We start from the raw sequence: 16,060 nt of genomic DNA, 5'->3' as shown, positions 1-16,060 counted from the left end.
TTTTTTTTTTTTTGGATGCCGTTTTTCTCCTCATAAGTCAGCAAAGTGGTTTTTATTTTATTTATTTATTTATTTATTTTTAATTTTTTTTTTTTATTATATTATGTTAGTCATCACACAGTACATCCCCGGTTTCCGATGTAAAGTTCGATGATTCATTAGTTGCGTATAACACCCAGTGCACCAGGCAATACGTGCCCTCCTTACTACCCATCACCGGTCTATCCCATTCCCCCACCCCCCCTCCCCTCTGAGGCCCTCAGTTTGTTTCTCATAGTCCGTAGTCTCTCATATTTCATTTCCCCTTCTGATTACCACCCCCCAGAAAGATGGAATTCTGTCCTATTTTATAAATAGTACTATTACAGTTTCAGTTTTTAAAATGTAAAATAGTTGCTTTATCTGAAGTTTTTTATTTTAAAGTAGGACTCAAGCTTTGTTTTTAAAAATAGCTACCCTGTGTCTTACATTTATTGAAAAGTCCTTTTTTACCCCACTGATTTAGTATGTTACTGTTACAATTTGCCGCATTCCCATTTGGGTTTGATTTTTTTTTCTGAATGTTCTGTTCTCATCCATTGACCTGTGTATCTGTTCATATGCCAGTACTATTCTGTTTTGTTTCTCTACAGTATGTTTTCATACTGGGTAGTCCTAGTTGTTTATTTTTCCATATGAACTATAGAATCAGCATGTCTAAGTCCCTCTGAAAATCTTTTTTTTTTTTAATTTTATTTATTTATTTGACAGAGAGGGGGGAGAGAGGGAGAGCACACAAGCAGGGGTAGTGGCAGGCAGAGGGAGAGGGCAAAGCAGGCTCCCTGCTGATCAGGGAGCCCGATGCTGGGCTGGATACCAGGACCCTGGATCATGACCTGAGCCGAAGGCAGATGCTTAACTGACTGAGCCACCCAATCTCCCCTCCCTCTGAAAATCTAATGGTATTTTTATTCATTAAATTTATGAATTAGGGGCACATGGGTGGCTCAGTCGGTTAAGTGTTCCACTCTTGATCTCAGCTCAAGTCTTGATCCCACGGACATGAGTTTGAATCCTGCATTGGGCTCCACACTGGGTGTGGAACCTACTTTAAAAAAAATTAAAAAATTATGAATTAATTTAGGGAGAATGGACATCTGTAATATTGTTTTCCTATCCAGGAATGAATGGGGTCTGAATGTTTTTCCATTTGTTCAAGTCTAATGTATCTTACAATACTGTTTCATTGTTTACCTTGATCTTTTCAGATTATTTTTACATATTTTAATTTTGTTGTTGTTGATAATGCTGATGAATCCTTTCTTCCATTGTTTCTTTTAACTGGGTGTGACTGTGTTTTGTATTTTACCCTTAACATTGTCAGGCTCTAATAATTTCTTACTTGGGTTATTGTAAAAGATTAGTAATTGGTCTTCCTTCCTCCATTTCTCCACATTCCTGCCAGTGATTTTTCTGAAACACGAGATATTTGTCTTTCCCTTAGTTAAAATCCTTTAACTCTTTAGGATAAAGTTCAAATAAAGAATAAAAGTCAAACTCTTTAGCATGACATAGAGGTTATCACTTGACCCGTGGTGGCATATCATTTCTCTGGTGTTAATAAGAATGATAGCTATTCTCAGTTGTATGACTCTTAATTTTTTGTATTTTGAATAATCTAATTGGATGTATGTCTGTTAGTCTGAGTGGCTTCTTCAGTCATACCTGTATACACAGTTTCAAAGATTGAATTCACAAATTTACATAAAATTCTTGATTTCACAATTGTGGTTTATTTTTTTTATTTTTATTTTTTAGTGAGGATGAGGATGATGACCTCCAGTATGCTGATCATGATTATGAAGTACCGCAACAAAAAGGATTGAAAAAACTCTGGAACAGAGTAAAATGGACAAGAGATGAGGTAATTATGTGATAAGGTTTACTAACTTCATACTTATATTTACTTGTTAATAATAATATTTAAGAAAGATATTGAAAAGCAAAACATGAGAAAAGTTATTCATCAACTAATGTGCGCATATTTTTCTTCCACTCAGAGGTGTGAATAGTGGTGTGATGTTGAGACTGACAGAAACAGTAGAGTAAATGGGAGAGCTTGTATTATAGTGGCTTGTCCTTCTACAGATGGCTGTCAGATATGACATGAAAGAATTGGAGAGTTATTTATATTTAGGAATAGAGGAATAGGTGGGGGAAGAAAGCTTTCTAATTTTCATTCCTGTTTTAATAGGATGATAAGTTAAAGAAGTTGGTTGAACAACACGGAACTGATGATTGGACTCTAATTGCTAGTCATCTTCAAGTAAGTGAACTATTATTTTATATTTCTAACATAGATGATATAGATCATTGGATTAAATTTGTTGTATTTCAGAGATGTGTCTTTGTTACTTTAGACTTAGGTTTCTGTTCTAAAAAACATCTCTGTTGTTCTGATCTTTCTGTAGTGGCCAAAGGTCAGAAAGTCTGATTTTCTAATAATTAGTTTATACAGGGGCCTAAAAAGATTACTGATCTAAAATGAAAATGATGCTAAGTTTGGTTAGGGTTTTATAAATATTTGTTGATAAATGTTAAACACATTTGAAAGGAGTTAAATACATTGAAATCTTTTGGCAGCTGATCAGTAAAATCAGAAAAAGATCTGTTGAAAAGTTTGTCATCTAATGTTTGCATTTTAAGGTGTTACTGATTTTTAAAAGAATTATACTTAATTGTTCATCATACTATTCACATACTATTCATTAGTATGTAATTTTATAATTTACAAAGTGTTTTCACATATGTTCTTTTGTTCCTTACTACATTAAAGGTAGCAAGACAAAATATTCATATTTGAATTTCTGTTTTGACTATAATGGGTTTCAGAAACCAGGTTACCTATGCTCTTTCTATATTGTTATGATGCTTTTCGACATAACCTGAAAATTGAGACCAGATAATGGAAAGAGCATAAGTTTTGGAGTCAGTCTAAATTATATTCAAGTGTCAGCTCTATTAGCTGTTTGGTCTTAGAAAAATTACTTAATCTCTTTGATTTTCAGCTTCCTTACCTATAACATGTAAGTAATAGTACTGTTTTTGTAGTATTATTGTGAGAATTAGAAATAACATATACAGGATTTTGGCACATTTCCTGACATTTAGCAGGTATTCAATAAATGGAAGCTAAATTAGAAAAGTTATTTATATTAGCTTTCTCAGTTTAACTTCAATGATATAGTCGCAAATGAAGGGAACAGAGAAATGCTACAAGGACATACAGGAATTGCCTGATTATTTTGAAGAAAATGAAAGCCTTAAAATGGATCAGTGTTGATGTTTAGAAGCCGTAAATGAAGAAAATCAGTTTAAATAAACATAATTTGAAGTCCATCAGGCACAGAGACAGCCATTGGTATACAGCATTATCCATAATCCTGTATATTAACTAATATTTTTGTAAACTCTGAATCAGTCATGAAGTGTTTCGTTATTATTATATATTATTATTACATGTAAGAGTTACTACGTTATGAATTGACTAAGGCTTCATTTGTTAATGATTTTTGGAATTTGAGATGTTTCTATATTAGGCTTTCTTATACTGGTAAATTCATTTTCCTTTTAAGCTTCAACACTTAAATAATTTAACTTATATGTAATGCACATCTTTCATATAGATGTATTTAGTTTTTTCTTGAAAACTTGGAGGTCATCATTTATAAAAATCCTATAAATACTATGCAGTGGTCTAGGACTGCCTTTAGGGGTTTTTAAATTGTATAAAGTTAGATTAAGTACTGGTGTATTATATGAATTTAGATTGCTGTGCTATTTGAGTTCACATGTCTGCTTTGTTTAGTTTTCTGTTTACTCCCTTTTATTCCTCAATCTTAGATACATTTCTTTATGACAGTATCTGTGTTAAATAGCTTTGCATCTTGCAATGTTATAAGGCACACTGTAAAGATACATACTTATAAATTAAAATAGTATATGTAGTCTAAGCTCTGCCAAAGGCTTTAATTTAAAAAGGAATCGAGACACAGGCATGTAAGGTAAATATTACAGTTTAAGGTGGTTTTTTTTTTGTTTGTTTTTTTTTGTTGTTTTCTTTTAATTTGAGAGTGAGAGCAGGCACAAGTTGGAAAGAGGGCCAGAGGGAGAGGGAGAAGCAGGCTCCTTGCTGAGCAGGGAGCCCTAGGACAGGGGCTGATCCCAGCACTCTGAGATCACTACCTGAGCCAAGGGTAGATGCTTAACTTGACTGAGCCACACAGGTGCCCTGATAAATATTACAGTTTAAAGAATTTTTTTTAAAGATTTTTTTAAATTTTTTTGAGACAGAGCACAGAGGGAGAGTGCACGCAGGTAATGGCATTCAGCCCCAGGGCTACAGTGAGGAGATGGGAGAGATCTGTAGTGAGTGAGTCCAGGGAGAAGGGAGAAGGCACTCCAGAGGGACTCCAAAAGCCACTTCTGACATGTTTGCCTATGGCCAGCCTGTTTGAATCCACCTTCCCACCTAACCCCACATTTCTATTTTTTTTTTTTTAAGATTTCGTTTATTTATTTAAGAGAGAGAGGGAGTGAGAGAACAAGCAGGGGTAGGGGCAGAGGGAGAGGGAGAAACAGAAGAAGACTCCCCGATGAACAGGGAGCCCAATGTGAGGCTTGATCCCAGGACCCTGGGATTATGACCTGAGCCGAAGGCAGATGCTTAACCGACTGAGTCACCCAGCACCCCCAGGTTAAAGAATGTTATTGAATACATTATTCTTGAAGACTTTCTTTTTGAGTTTAGGTTGACTTGCTTCCTGGAAGACAATTTTTCAATAACAAAATCATTAATTCTTTCAGAATCGTTCAGATTTTCAGTGCCAGCATCGATGGCAGAAAGTTTTAAATCCAGAATTGATAAAGGGTCCCTGGACTAAAGAAGAAGATCAGAGGGTAACGTGTTCATATTCTTTATTCTGACTGTGTAGGTGGACTTGTTTTTTTTCTTCCTAAAGTATTGTTTTGTCACAAAGAATATGTTTAAGTCACGTTGATTTTGTCCTTTGGGTGCTGCTTTTAGCAGAATTGAAAGTTGAGTGTCTTGAAATGTAGTTTTTCTGAATTGAGTCAAATCAAGTCTAAATATATATAGCTTTTTCTTTCTGAGAGTTTGGTTTACAGAAAGAAAAATGCCATCAGCTTAGTCATCTTATTTAGAGCTTAAGTTAGCAACATTTAGGGGATAGCTTCTTGTTGAAAATTGAGTTAACATTTTAAAAACAATTTAATTTTAATTTTATCTGATAACATGATGTGTAAGAAAGTCATTCTTAACCATCCCTCTTGACCTATAATGAGCCCTAAAATTAGATAGATACCAGAGCATCGTGTTTCTAAAGGGTTGGATGATTTAAAAACTAAGGTAATTCTTTGTATTATTAAAGTCTGAGGAGAATAGGAATATTGCTGCCCTCCACTAGGAATTGCCCTTTATTTCATGTTCTTTATGGCAGAAACATTAATGTAGCTGGGGAATTAGAGCATGTTTCTTCCCATGCCAAAAAAAAAAAAAAAAAAAAGTTCACTAGGCTCAGAACTGATCTGGTTTACCTGATGGCCAGTGATAGGTTTTAATGTGAGAAAGGAAGAAATGAGACAATAAATTTGTAGATCTTTCCTGCTTTCAAACTGATTTATTTGGCTTTCAGCTGAAGCTTTTTTTTTTTTTTTAAAAAGATACAAGAGTAGAAAATCTCTAAGTCTCAATATCTTTACTGTTATTTTAAATTTTCAATGAAAACAATTTAATTTACAATTCACTTTAATTAGCACCTTGTATTTTAGATAAGTTTGTACTTTTGTACTTGGCAAATGATGAATGAGTACTAGTAAAATTGTTGTGGTTTGGATTTAATGCATTAAAAAATAGTATTCTTGAGTTATGTTTTAAAACTCTGTCAAGGTAATGCTTTTTTTAATTGAGGTATAATTGACATGTAACACTATATTAGTTTCAGGTGTACCACATATGATTTGCTATTTGTATATATTGCTAAGTGATCACAATGAGTCTGGTTAACATCTGTCACCATATATAGGTGCAAAAACTTTTTTTTCTTGTGACGAGAATTTTTAAGATCTCTCTAGCAGCTTTCAGATGTGCATTACAGTATTGTCAACTATAGTCGCCATGTTGTACATTACATCCCCATGAGTTACTTATTTTTAAAAAGATAATGCTTTTTTAAACTTTGTTTTTCTGTTTCTTAGGTTATTGAATTAGTTCAGAAATATGGGCCAAAAAGATGGTCTTTAATTGCAAAACATTTGAAAGGAAGAATAGGCAAGCAGTGTAGAGAAAGATGGCATAATCATCTGAATCCTGAGGTTAAGAAATCTTCCTGGACAGAAGAGGAGGACAGGATCATCTATGAAGCACATAAGCGGTTGGGAAATCGTTGGGCAGAAATTGCCAAACTACTTCCTGGAAGGTGCCTATATAAACATATATACATTTTCCTGTACTTAAACTTTATCTTTATTAAGTTACTATTAAATATGTTTGCAGGTATCCCCATGACTTCTATTTATAATTGAAATTTAGACAGACAATCCTTTGGGCCTATTTGTAATAAATTTTGTGTAAGGGATAGAATTACTTTTTAATGAAATATTTTATAGCAGTAATTTGTGCAGTAAAATGATAGGCCTTTAGATTATATGAATGGTTAATATACTCCCCAGATTGTTTACATGTCAATGCCAGTCAGACAGACCTTCTTTGTACAAACCTGGTTGGAATGGAACCTAAATTGAAGAGATTTCTTTCATCTTGGATTCTATCCACAAGACCAGAGAATAGCAAATACATTGGCTGAAATAAACTATGGAAGTTCATTAGAGAAAATTCATTTCTTAATTATGGTATGATTCAAATCATGGGAGTAGTGTATATATCCAGGTGGCTAAAATACAGAATTTCCCTCAGGGGAAGTGATATGCCTCTGTATACTATAAGTATACTATACCTTGCACTGGTTCAAATGTTTCCTGATTGTAGTACAGTAGACCAGCAACCTTGGGAAAATCCATACTCACTCAGAAGGTGTGCATTTTTTTTTATTTCTGTAGTCTCTGTATGGTACTTCATAGTTTATAAAATGCTTTTACCTATATACTTAATTTTCATATACTAATGAAATATGCAAAGCAAACAATGCTATCTTTTTTCATAGGTAAGGAAATTAAAGCTTTGTGTTTTTTTATGCAGGTTACTGAACCAGGTTTAGGAACTTCTCATGTTTTAGGTCTTTTATATATCTTTTTACTGTCCATTGAAGCTAGCCTTAATATAAAGTGCTGTAACACTTTATGTAGGTAGTCAGTTCTCAGTAAATGTTTGTGTATTTTATGAAGGATGGAATTTATACTACAACTAACTGTGGGTTGAAGGTTTCCATTTTTATAAAGGGAACTTTAGGTAAAAAGGGAGCCAGTGAACTCTTTCCAACATAGGTATTCTAATTAGTGAAAAAATATTAGGATTCTCTAACTTGTGATTTGCTTTTCTTGACCATGTTTGTTCCTGGCTTTTAGGCCTTTGCCCTTTCTATTCTCTTTATCTGGAATGCTCTTTTTCTCTCTTGTATGGCAGGTTCATTGTTGCCATTCAGTCTTAGCTTCACTGTCACCTACAGAGGCCTTCCTGGACCACATATCAAATTACCCTAGTTACTTGTTTTTCTTATCCTACTTTAATGATCTGCATAGCACTGATGTTTTTCTTTGCTTTTTTCCAAAGTGTTTTTGATATGTAATAATATATTATTTTCAGGTATACAACATGGTGATTTAACATATAAATTTTTAAGTGATCACCAAGCTTAATCTCGCTACTGTCTGTTACCATACAAAATTATTACATATTATTAACTGTATTCCCTATGCTGTACATTGTATCCCTATGTCTTATTTATTTTATAGCTGGGAGTTTGTACTTTTAATCTCCTTCCCCTATTTTGCCCACCCCTCAACCTCCCTCCCCTCTGGCAACCACCACATTGTTCTTAGTATCCATGAGCCTTTCTATTCTGTTTTGTTTTTTAGATTCCACAGATAAGTGAAATCCTATGGTATATATCTTTATCTGACTTTTTTCACTTAGCATGATACCATCTGCGTCCATCTATGTTGTTGTAAATGACAAGATTTCATTCTTTTTTATGTCTGAGTAATGTTCCATTGTATGCATACACCACATCTTTTTCTATTCATCTATCAGTGGCCACTTGGGTTGGTTCCATATTTGGCTGTAAATAATGCTGCAATGAACATGGGTGTGCATATATCTTTGTATTAGCGTTTTTGAGGGTTTTTTTTTTTAGATAAATTCCCAGAAATGGAATTACTGGATCATATGGTAGTTTTAATTTTTTGAGGAAACTTCATGCCGTTTTCCATGGTGGCTGTAACTTTTTGCATTCCCAGCAAAAGTTCATGAGGGTTCTTTTTTCTCTACATCCTTGCCAACACTTGTTATTTCTTGTCTTTTTTGATAGAAGCCGTTCTGACCTGCATGAGGTGATAGGTCATTGTGGTTTTTGTTTTTTTTTTTTTTTTTTAAGATTTTATTTATTTATTTGACAGAGAGAGACACAGCCAGTGAGAGAGGGAACACAAGCAGGGGAGTGGGAGAGGAAGAAGCAGGCTCCCAGCGGAGGAGCCCAGTGTGGGACTCGATCCCGGAACATGGGGATCACGCCCTGAGCCGAAGGCAGACGCCCAACGACTGCACCATCCAGGCGCCCCGGTCATTGTGGTTTTGATTTGCATTTCCCTGATGATTAGTGAGCATCTTTTTAAGTCTATTAGCCATTTGTATGCCTTCTTTGGAGAAATGTCTCTTCATGTTCTCTCCCCATTTTTAAAAATTTTTTTATATTGAGTTGTAGGAGTTCTTTATATATTTTAGATGTTAACCCCCTATTAGTTATAGCATTTGCAAATATCTCCTCCCATTCAGTGGGTTGCCTTTTTGTTTTATGGATGGTTTTCTTCACTGTGTAAAAGCTTTTTAGTTTGATAGAGTGCTTTTTGTTTTTGTTGCCCTCGTCTGACAGAGTCAGGAAAATACTGCTTAGACCAATGTCCAAGACCTAACTGCGTGTTTTCTTTGAGTAGTTTTGTGGTTTCTAGTCTTATATTTAAGTCTTTAATCTATTTTGAATTTATTTTTGTATATTGTATAAGATAGTGGTTCGGTTTCATCCTTCCATGTAGCTGTCCTGTTTTTCCAGCACCATTTATTGATAAGACTGTCTTTTCCTCATTGCATGTTCTTGCCTCATTTGTTGAAGATTAATTGACTGTATAAGCATGGGTTTATTTCTGAACTCTATTCTGATCCTTTGATCTATGTTTCTGTTTTGTGTCATTACCATACAGTTTCGATTACTATCATTTTGTTGTATAGTTTGAAATCTGGGAGTGTGATTCTTCCAGCTTTGTTCTTCTCTCCCAAGATTGCTTTGGTTAATCGGGGCCTTTTGTGGTTCTGTACAGATTTTAGGATTATTTGTTCTAGCTCTATGAAAAATGCCATTGGTATTTTGGTAGAGATTGCCTTGAATCTGTAGATTGCTTTTTGTAGTATGAACATTTTAATAATTCTTCCAGTCTATAAGCATAGTATATCTTTCCATTTATTTGTGCCGTCTTAAGTTTCTTTCATCAGTGTCTTACAGTTTTCGGAGTACAGGTCTTTCACCTCCTTGATAAATTTATTCCTAGGTGTTATATTCTATTTGATGCAATTGTGAATGGTATTGTTTTCTTAATTTTTTTTGATAGTTTGTTATTAGGGTATTAGAAACACAACAGATTTCTGTATACTGATTTTGTATCCTGCAACTTCACTGAATTCACTTATTCTAATGGTTTTTTGGTAGTTTCTTTAGGGTTTTTTTTAATATATAGTTATGTCATCAGCAAATAGTGACAGTTTTACTTCTTTTCAAATTTGGATGCCTTTTATTTCTTTTTCTTGTCTGATTGCTGTGGCCAGGACTTCCAAAACTATGTTGAATAAAAGTGGCAAGAATGGGCATCCTTGTCTTGTTCCTGATCTTAGAGGAAGAGCTTTCAGCTTTTCACCATAGAGTATGATGTTAGCTGTGGGTTTGTCATGTATGGCCTTTATTATGTTGAGATATGTTTCCTCTGTACCCACTTTCTTGAGAGTTTTTATCATAGATGGATGTTGAATTTTATCAAATACTTTTTCTGCATCTATTGAGATGATATAATTTTTATCCTTTATTTTGTTAATGTGGTGTTGATTGAGTTTGTAGATATTGAACCATCCTTGTATCCTAAGAATAAATCCCAATTGATCATGGTATATGATCTTTTTATGTATTGTTGAATTCAGTTTGTGCTGATGTGTTTTTTTCTTATTTAATTGTTTGTTTTTCTATTCTTCCCTCCTTCCATTTTGGCACACTTTCAATGAGAATGTAAGCCTCATGAGAGCAGGGACTTTCTCATCACTGCTGTATCTCCACTGTTTAGAACTGTGCCGGACTGACAGACAGACAATTTATCTTCAAATTGAGAAAGTATCCAGTATCATTATTTGTAAAATTTTTTTTGAGCACTTTGTACACTTTATACAGTGTTAAATTTGTGGAATCCTTTTTTTCTTTTTAAATTATACACTTTCATTTCTTAGGACTGATAATTCTATCAAAAATCACTGGAATTCTACCATGAGAAGAAAAGTGGAACAGGAGGGCTACTTACAAGATGGAATAAAATCAGAACGATCCTCATCTAAACTTCAACACAAACCTTGTGCGACTATGGACCATTTGCAAACCCAGAATCAGTTTTACATACCTGTTCAGGCACATATTTTTAATACCTTTATTATTTCAAAGATTTCTTTAGTTGTTATACTGGGAGGATGTTTGGTTTCTTAATATGACAGATACAACATATATTAAGGGGAATAGACATTTAAATTTCCAAACTGAAAAAAAAATTGCCGTAACTAGCTGTTAAACCATTAGTGGAGGTTTATCTCTACTTATTTTGATTGATAAATATTTTGGAAACAAACTCATTAAAATGTTTCCTTTTATATGTAATTTTTATATTATCTAGTTAAGAAACATTATGTACGTTTCCTAATGCTATCATTCTTTGAATCTTCATTTATGATTCAAAGCTTATGGTCATCTGTGCTTTAACATCCATTGTAGTTTCCTTTTACAAATATTTTGTGAAATTGTAGTAGTGCTTATCTGTAAGAGGTAAGTGTATATAAAATGGTTTTAAGGAGAAAATAGTCAAAATCCATTCATCATTTTGGGAGGTGTGGTAGATAATTAATTGGTTCTTTGATGGCGCTCAACTTTGCTTTTCTCCATAGTAACCAATCAACTAAGTGATGTCAGTCTTTGTTTAGACAGGTTCATTAGAGATTCCCCAAGCTCATGGTAGGGCAAGCTCTATTTTCCTTACAGTGCATTTTCTTCTCTGCAAGAAATTAGTTTAGGAGTTTTCATAAGGTTTGTTTTATATTTTTCTGTCTGCCTGTCTGTCATACCATTTTTCATGTTGAGCAGTTCTTGGTTCCTGTCACATAAAATGTAAAGATTAAGTTAGGACTTAATAATAGTGTCTACCAAAAGATAAAATTTATCTGGGTGTTAAAAATCTGTGGTAAGTATGCACAGATTGGATTTGAATTTACCTCATTAAATGAACATTATTTTTTGGACATAATTTTAAAAGAACAATTTTAAAAAAGTAATGACCTCTTAATTTACAAATAGGAAAACATGTGAAGACGGTATAGTTATCTGCTGATACGCAAATACCTTAAGGTTTTTATTGTCTGTTTCTTTACATTTTTCTTTAGAGTCCTAGATTTCAGCAGCATAAACTGAAACATTCTTCTGTCTTAGAAAGGTTATCATTTAAATTTATTTTTTTAACTCATAGAAACATAGTTTTAAAAATTATTTGGGGTCAAGGGAGTATTTAACAGTCTCAATCAAAATATATTGGAAAATAAGGATATTTCTTGTACTTTAAGAATTGTTTATTGTACTTTTAATAATCCTTGAAAGATTTATGCATTCATAATTCAACTCACTTAAACTACTAAAAAATCATTCTAATTTTGACTTGAAAGAAAAAAAATGAATTGGTTTGAAATACTGTCACAGATTTAAATGCAAAATTTGAGAAAGATAAGGTTCTAATTCATTGAAAGTTTAGTGATAACATACAAATCAAGTATTGTGAAAGTTCAGTTCTATGTTAGTAGTTATTATGGCTATTCTGCATCAGATAGTGATTTAGGTAGGCCATCATGGAAAATAAACAATTTCTTATTTATATTTATTATATTTTTAGGTTTTTAAAAATACCTTCTCATGTGTCTTTCCAGCATTGCACACTAAAGTTGCATGCAACTTCAAAATTCTTATTACAGATGCTTTAAAAAAGAAAATAATTCTTCCTCTGTTGTCAGAGTATTAAAAAGCACATGAGTGATTCTGACTTTTTCTAAGACAAATAATAGAAGAAGCCTCTGTTTTCATATCTTTTTACACAGAGATTGGCGTGGGGTGGTGGTAGGAGCAGGAGGTATGAATATTGAAAAACTTGCTTTAGTCTCTGCTTTGTGAGCGCTTCATATGGACCAACCCCTTCGTCTGAAAGATAAGAACACAATTACTTTGTCTTCTCCCAGAGGTAGAGCAGTCCTTCTAACAGCAGATTAAAAAAATAATTTGGTGGATATTGTAGGTAATAGGCTGATTGGCTGAAAAGTATTTGCCAAGTAATTCTTGTATTTCATCCAGAAGATAGGTCTTTCCTCTGAGTTACTTTTCATTAGCAGATTCTAAGAACAAGATGTAGTTATTAGAAACTATTATATAAATGAATTTTCAAAGTTAACAGAGATACTTTATGAGTTTTTAATGCTGATATTTTGTCAAGAGTTTTTATGCTTTGCCTTAGATTTTAAAAATTTTTATAGTACTATATGTATGATACTAATATTTTAATTACTTTTTAGATCCCGGGCTATCAGTATGTGTCACCTGAAGGCAATTGTGTAGAACATGTTCAGACTTCTGCATTTATTCAGGTAACTTTTTATTTATAGGAAAACAAAGAAAACACTTTCAAACATATATTTGAAAATCTAATAGTTGTATTTCCTCATTCATAAAACTAGGACAAAAACACTGCTATCTGTTTCATTTACTCTGAGTATTATAACACTAAAGGAGAAAGTTTGAGAAATATAATCTGTACAAATGTAAGGTGGTTGACAACACTAGTAGGGTGGTCCTTTCATTTCTCCAACTTAAAGCATTCAGGTTGTGAATGGACATATTTTTCTTAAATTGGATAGTATGTGCATACATATGACTTAGTAAAACAGACTCCAGACATAAATTTCTAAATTAATATAGATGATACAATGTAAGTTTTTTAATGCATTTGTTTGTTTATTTTTTTTAGTTTTTTTAATGCATTTGAATTTCCTAATTCTAGGGGCATCTGGCTGGCTCAGTCGATAGAGCATGTGACTTGGTCTCGGGGTCATGAGTTTGAGCCCCACGCTGGGGGTAGAGCTTACTTCAAAAAATAAAATAATAAAATAAATTTCCCAAATCTTTTCTGTTAAATTGAAAATATTTAGACACCAGAGAGATTGATATTGAGCATTTGGGATTTAGTTGTATTAAGCTTTATTGGAGAAAATAGATTTTATGTTGCATAGAAGATAAAAGAACACTACTATGTATAATAAAACAATTGTTTAAGTAGTGTGTCTTTCTCTTTTATTTAACTTACTTTAGCCACCCTTCATTGATGAAGATCCTGATAAGGAAAAAAAAATAAAGGAACTTGAGTTGCTTCTTATGTCAGCTGAGAATGAAGTTAGAAGAAAGCGAATTTCATCGGTGAGAAATAAGCTTAAGTGTTTAGATTTTATTAGAATCCTTTATGTGCTTTTATAGTTTTCATTAGCATTGACTTTCATATACTAATACATGGAAAATATATTCAGGATGACTTCAGATTTTAATGTGGCCTAAAAATGATTTTTCTAATTTGCAATGTTCAGGTTGCCTGATTTTGATATACAACTCTTTGAATATATTTTACAATGTTCTGTATTAAGATGCGTCTTGAGTTGTAAATGTCAAGCAGACTTAAGGTATGATCTTCAATATATATGTATTTGTGAAAATGATGTGTGGTTTAGATTAGGCTTTGCTTTTTTTATGATTTTTGGCTCTGCTTTTATTTTAGACATTCCTTATAATGAGGGCTCTAATAGAAAAAAAGTTTGAAAAATAAAGAATTTAATAGATGTGTAGAGATTTATGTGTTTCAAAATTACTTTTATTCTGTCCTTGAGCATTTTTTCCTATTTACTATATTATGAATACACATTTGGTAAATTGGAAAAAATGATAACTTAAAAAATATAGGGAAAGGGAACATTTAAATTTTATGTTCTTTAAAGAAATTTTTATATGAATATTGGGTTTGGTTGCCACATGTAAACACTACTGTCTGGGATTTGGTCGATGGGAACAATTAGGAGTATTAAATTATGATAAATGGTATTCATTCTGGCTAAGTTAGATGGGCTATGTTAAATGGATTAAAAGAAGAAAAGCTTATACTTAAATGGCAATTTTAAGTTTAATATCCTGAGATTTTTTGCATTTAGGAAAGGGTTATTCTTGGTTTGTGGCTTAATGAGGGGACTGTCCATTCAGGGTGATTGGGAATGTACAAAATTACTTAATAGAATAATGTGAGTTCTTGAAATAGTGTTATGAGGCAACTGGTGATGTCTTTATACCATTTAAAACATTGTTAATAAAAACATTTGTTAACTGTAACAGACAAGATGCATGCCATAGGAAGCATAGTTTTTGTTTTGAAACTGCAAAAACCATGGACAAATAGAAAAACCTGAAGGGCATTTATTTTAAAATTAGTTTTGGTTTTATTAAGAAATAAATAGTCACAGAGAGTCCACATTTCTAGATAATTATATCATGTTTAAACCAGTTTTGATTTTTTTGATAGTGTCTATCATTTTTAATTTAAAAGGAAGCTATAACTAGCTAAAAGAAATGGCATTTTGCATGAAAATGAAGAAAGCTATTAATTTTTTTTAGAACTTATTAATCTAAAATCCACTCTCGTAAAGATCTGGTTGGAGACTCTAGATTCTAGAGGGAAGTTGCTACACCCAGTGGAGTAGAGCCCATACACATATAAAATATTTGTTCTTAAAAATTATTTCATAATAATTATTGTCATTTGACTGAGTATCCATTATGTTTGACCATTACAGATGTGTTTTATATATTCTTAGTAATCCTTATATTAACCCTGAAGTAGGTGGTTTGTTGTTAGAAATTTATATTCAGGTGAGTCTGAATGCAGCCCTGTGGTTTTTCCTCTGGGCCAAGTCACCTTTTTGAATCTTTTTCCCACCTCCAAATTTAATTGAAATGCATATGGTTTGGAACCTATCTCCAGAAAGTGATTGTAAACTCAGAAGTTGGCTATGCTAATAAAATAAGAGTGCTTTACTTTCTTTTATTTTGGAGGAACTTTAAAATAGGTGGAACTTATTTTACAACAATGTTGGAAATTTTTTTCAGCTTACTTGAAACTTAACATTTTTGTTATTGTGACTATCTAGCACATTTTTTAAAAATAATAGGTACCATTTATTGAGTACTTCCTATAAACAGGACAGTGTGCTTTCTAAAATATGGTAGCTACTAGCCCCATTTAATTTTAAATGAAATTTAAAAATTCAGTTCCTCAGTTGCGCTAATCACATTTTGGTTGCTCATATGGCTAGTGGCTCTCATAGTGAGCAGTATCAGATGTAAGAACATTTTCATCACCTCTGAGAGTTTTGTTGGCCAGAGCTATATACTTTACATATTTTCCCCAAGTTTTATTGAGATAGGACATACAGCACTGTATGTTTAAGGTGTACAGCATAATG

At 32.8% G+C, this 16,060-nt stretch overlaps 1 protein-coding gene across 5 annotated transcripts in view; it reads left to right on the top strand.

Moving 5' to 3' along the window:
- The window catches only part of MYBL1 (MYB proto-oncogene like 1), a 38,215-nt gene that overhangs the window by 9,483 nt on the left and 12,672 nt on the right, over positions 1-16,060 (top strand). For all 5 annotated transcript variants that reach the window (XR_004627808.1, XM_019796549.2, XM_019796548.2 and 2 more), the window contains exons 2-8: positions 1,798-1,903; positions 2,234-2,305; positions 4,846-4,938; positions 6,256-6,476; positions 10,715-10,889; positions 13,079-13,150; positions 13,872-13,976. Coding sequence is in view for 4 of the 5 variants with exons in the window: in XM_019796549.2 (XP_019652108.1) it covers positions 1,798-1,903; positions 2,234-2,305; positions 4,846-4,938; positions 6,256-6,476; positions 10,715-10,889; positions 13,079-13,150; positions 13,872-13,976 (844 nt within the window). In the remaining variant the exon portion in view is untranslated. The remainder of the gene's footprint in view (positions 1-1,797; positions 1,904-2,233; positions 2,306-4,845; positions 4,939-6,255; positions 6,477-10,714; positions 10,890-13,078; positions 13,151-13,871; positions 13,977-16,060) is intronic.

Source organism: Ailuropoda melanoleuca, chromosome 9, assembly GCF_002007445.2.
Source record: "Ailuropoda melanoleuca isolate Jingjing chromosome 9, ASM200744v2, whole genome shotgun sequence".
In the NCBI taxonomy this organism is placed as follows: domain Eukaryota; kingdom Metazoa; phylum Chordata; class Mammalia; order Carnivora; family Ursidae; genus Ailuropoda; species Ailuropoda melanoleuca.
This window is presented reverse-complemented; position numbering and strand designations above follow the sequence as displayed.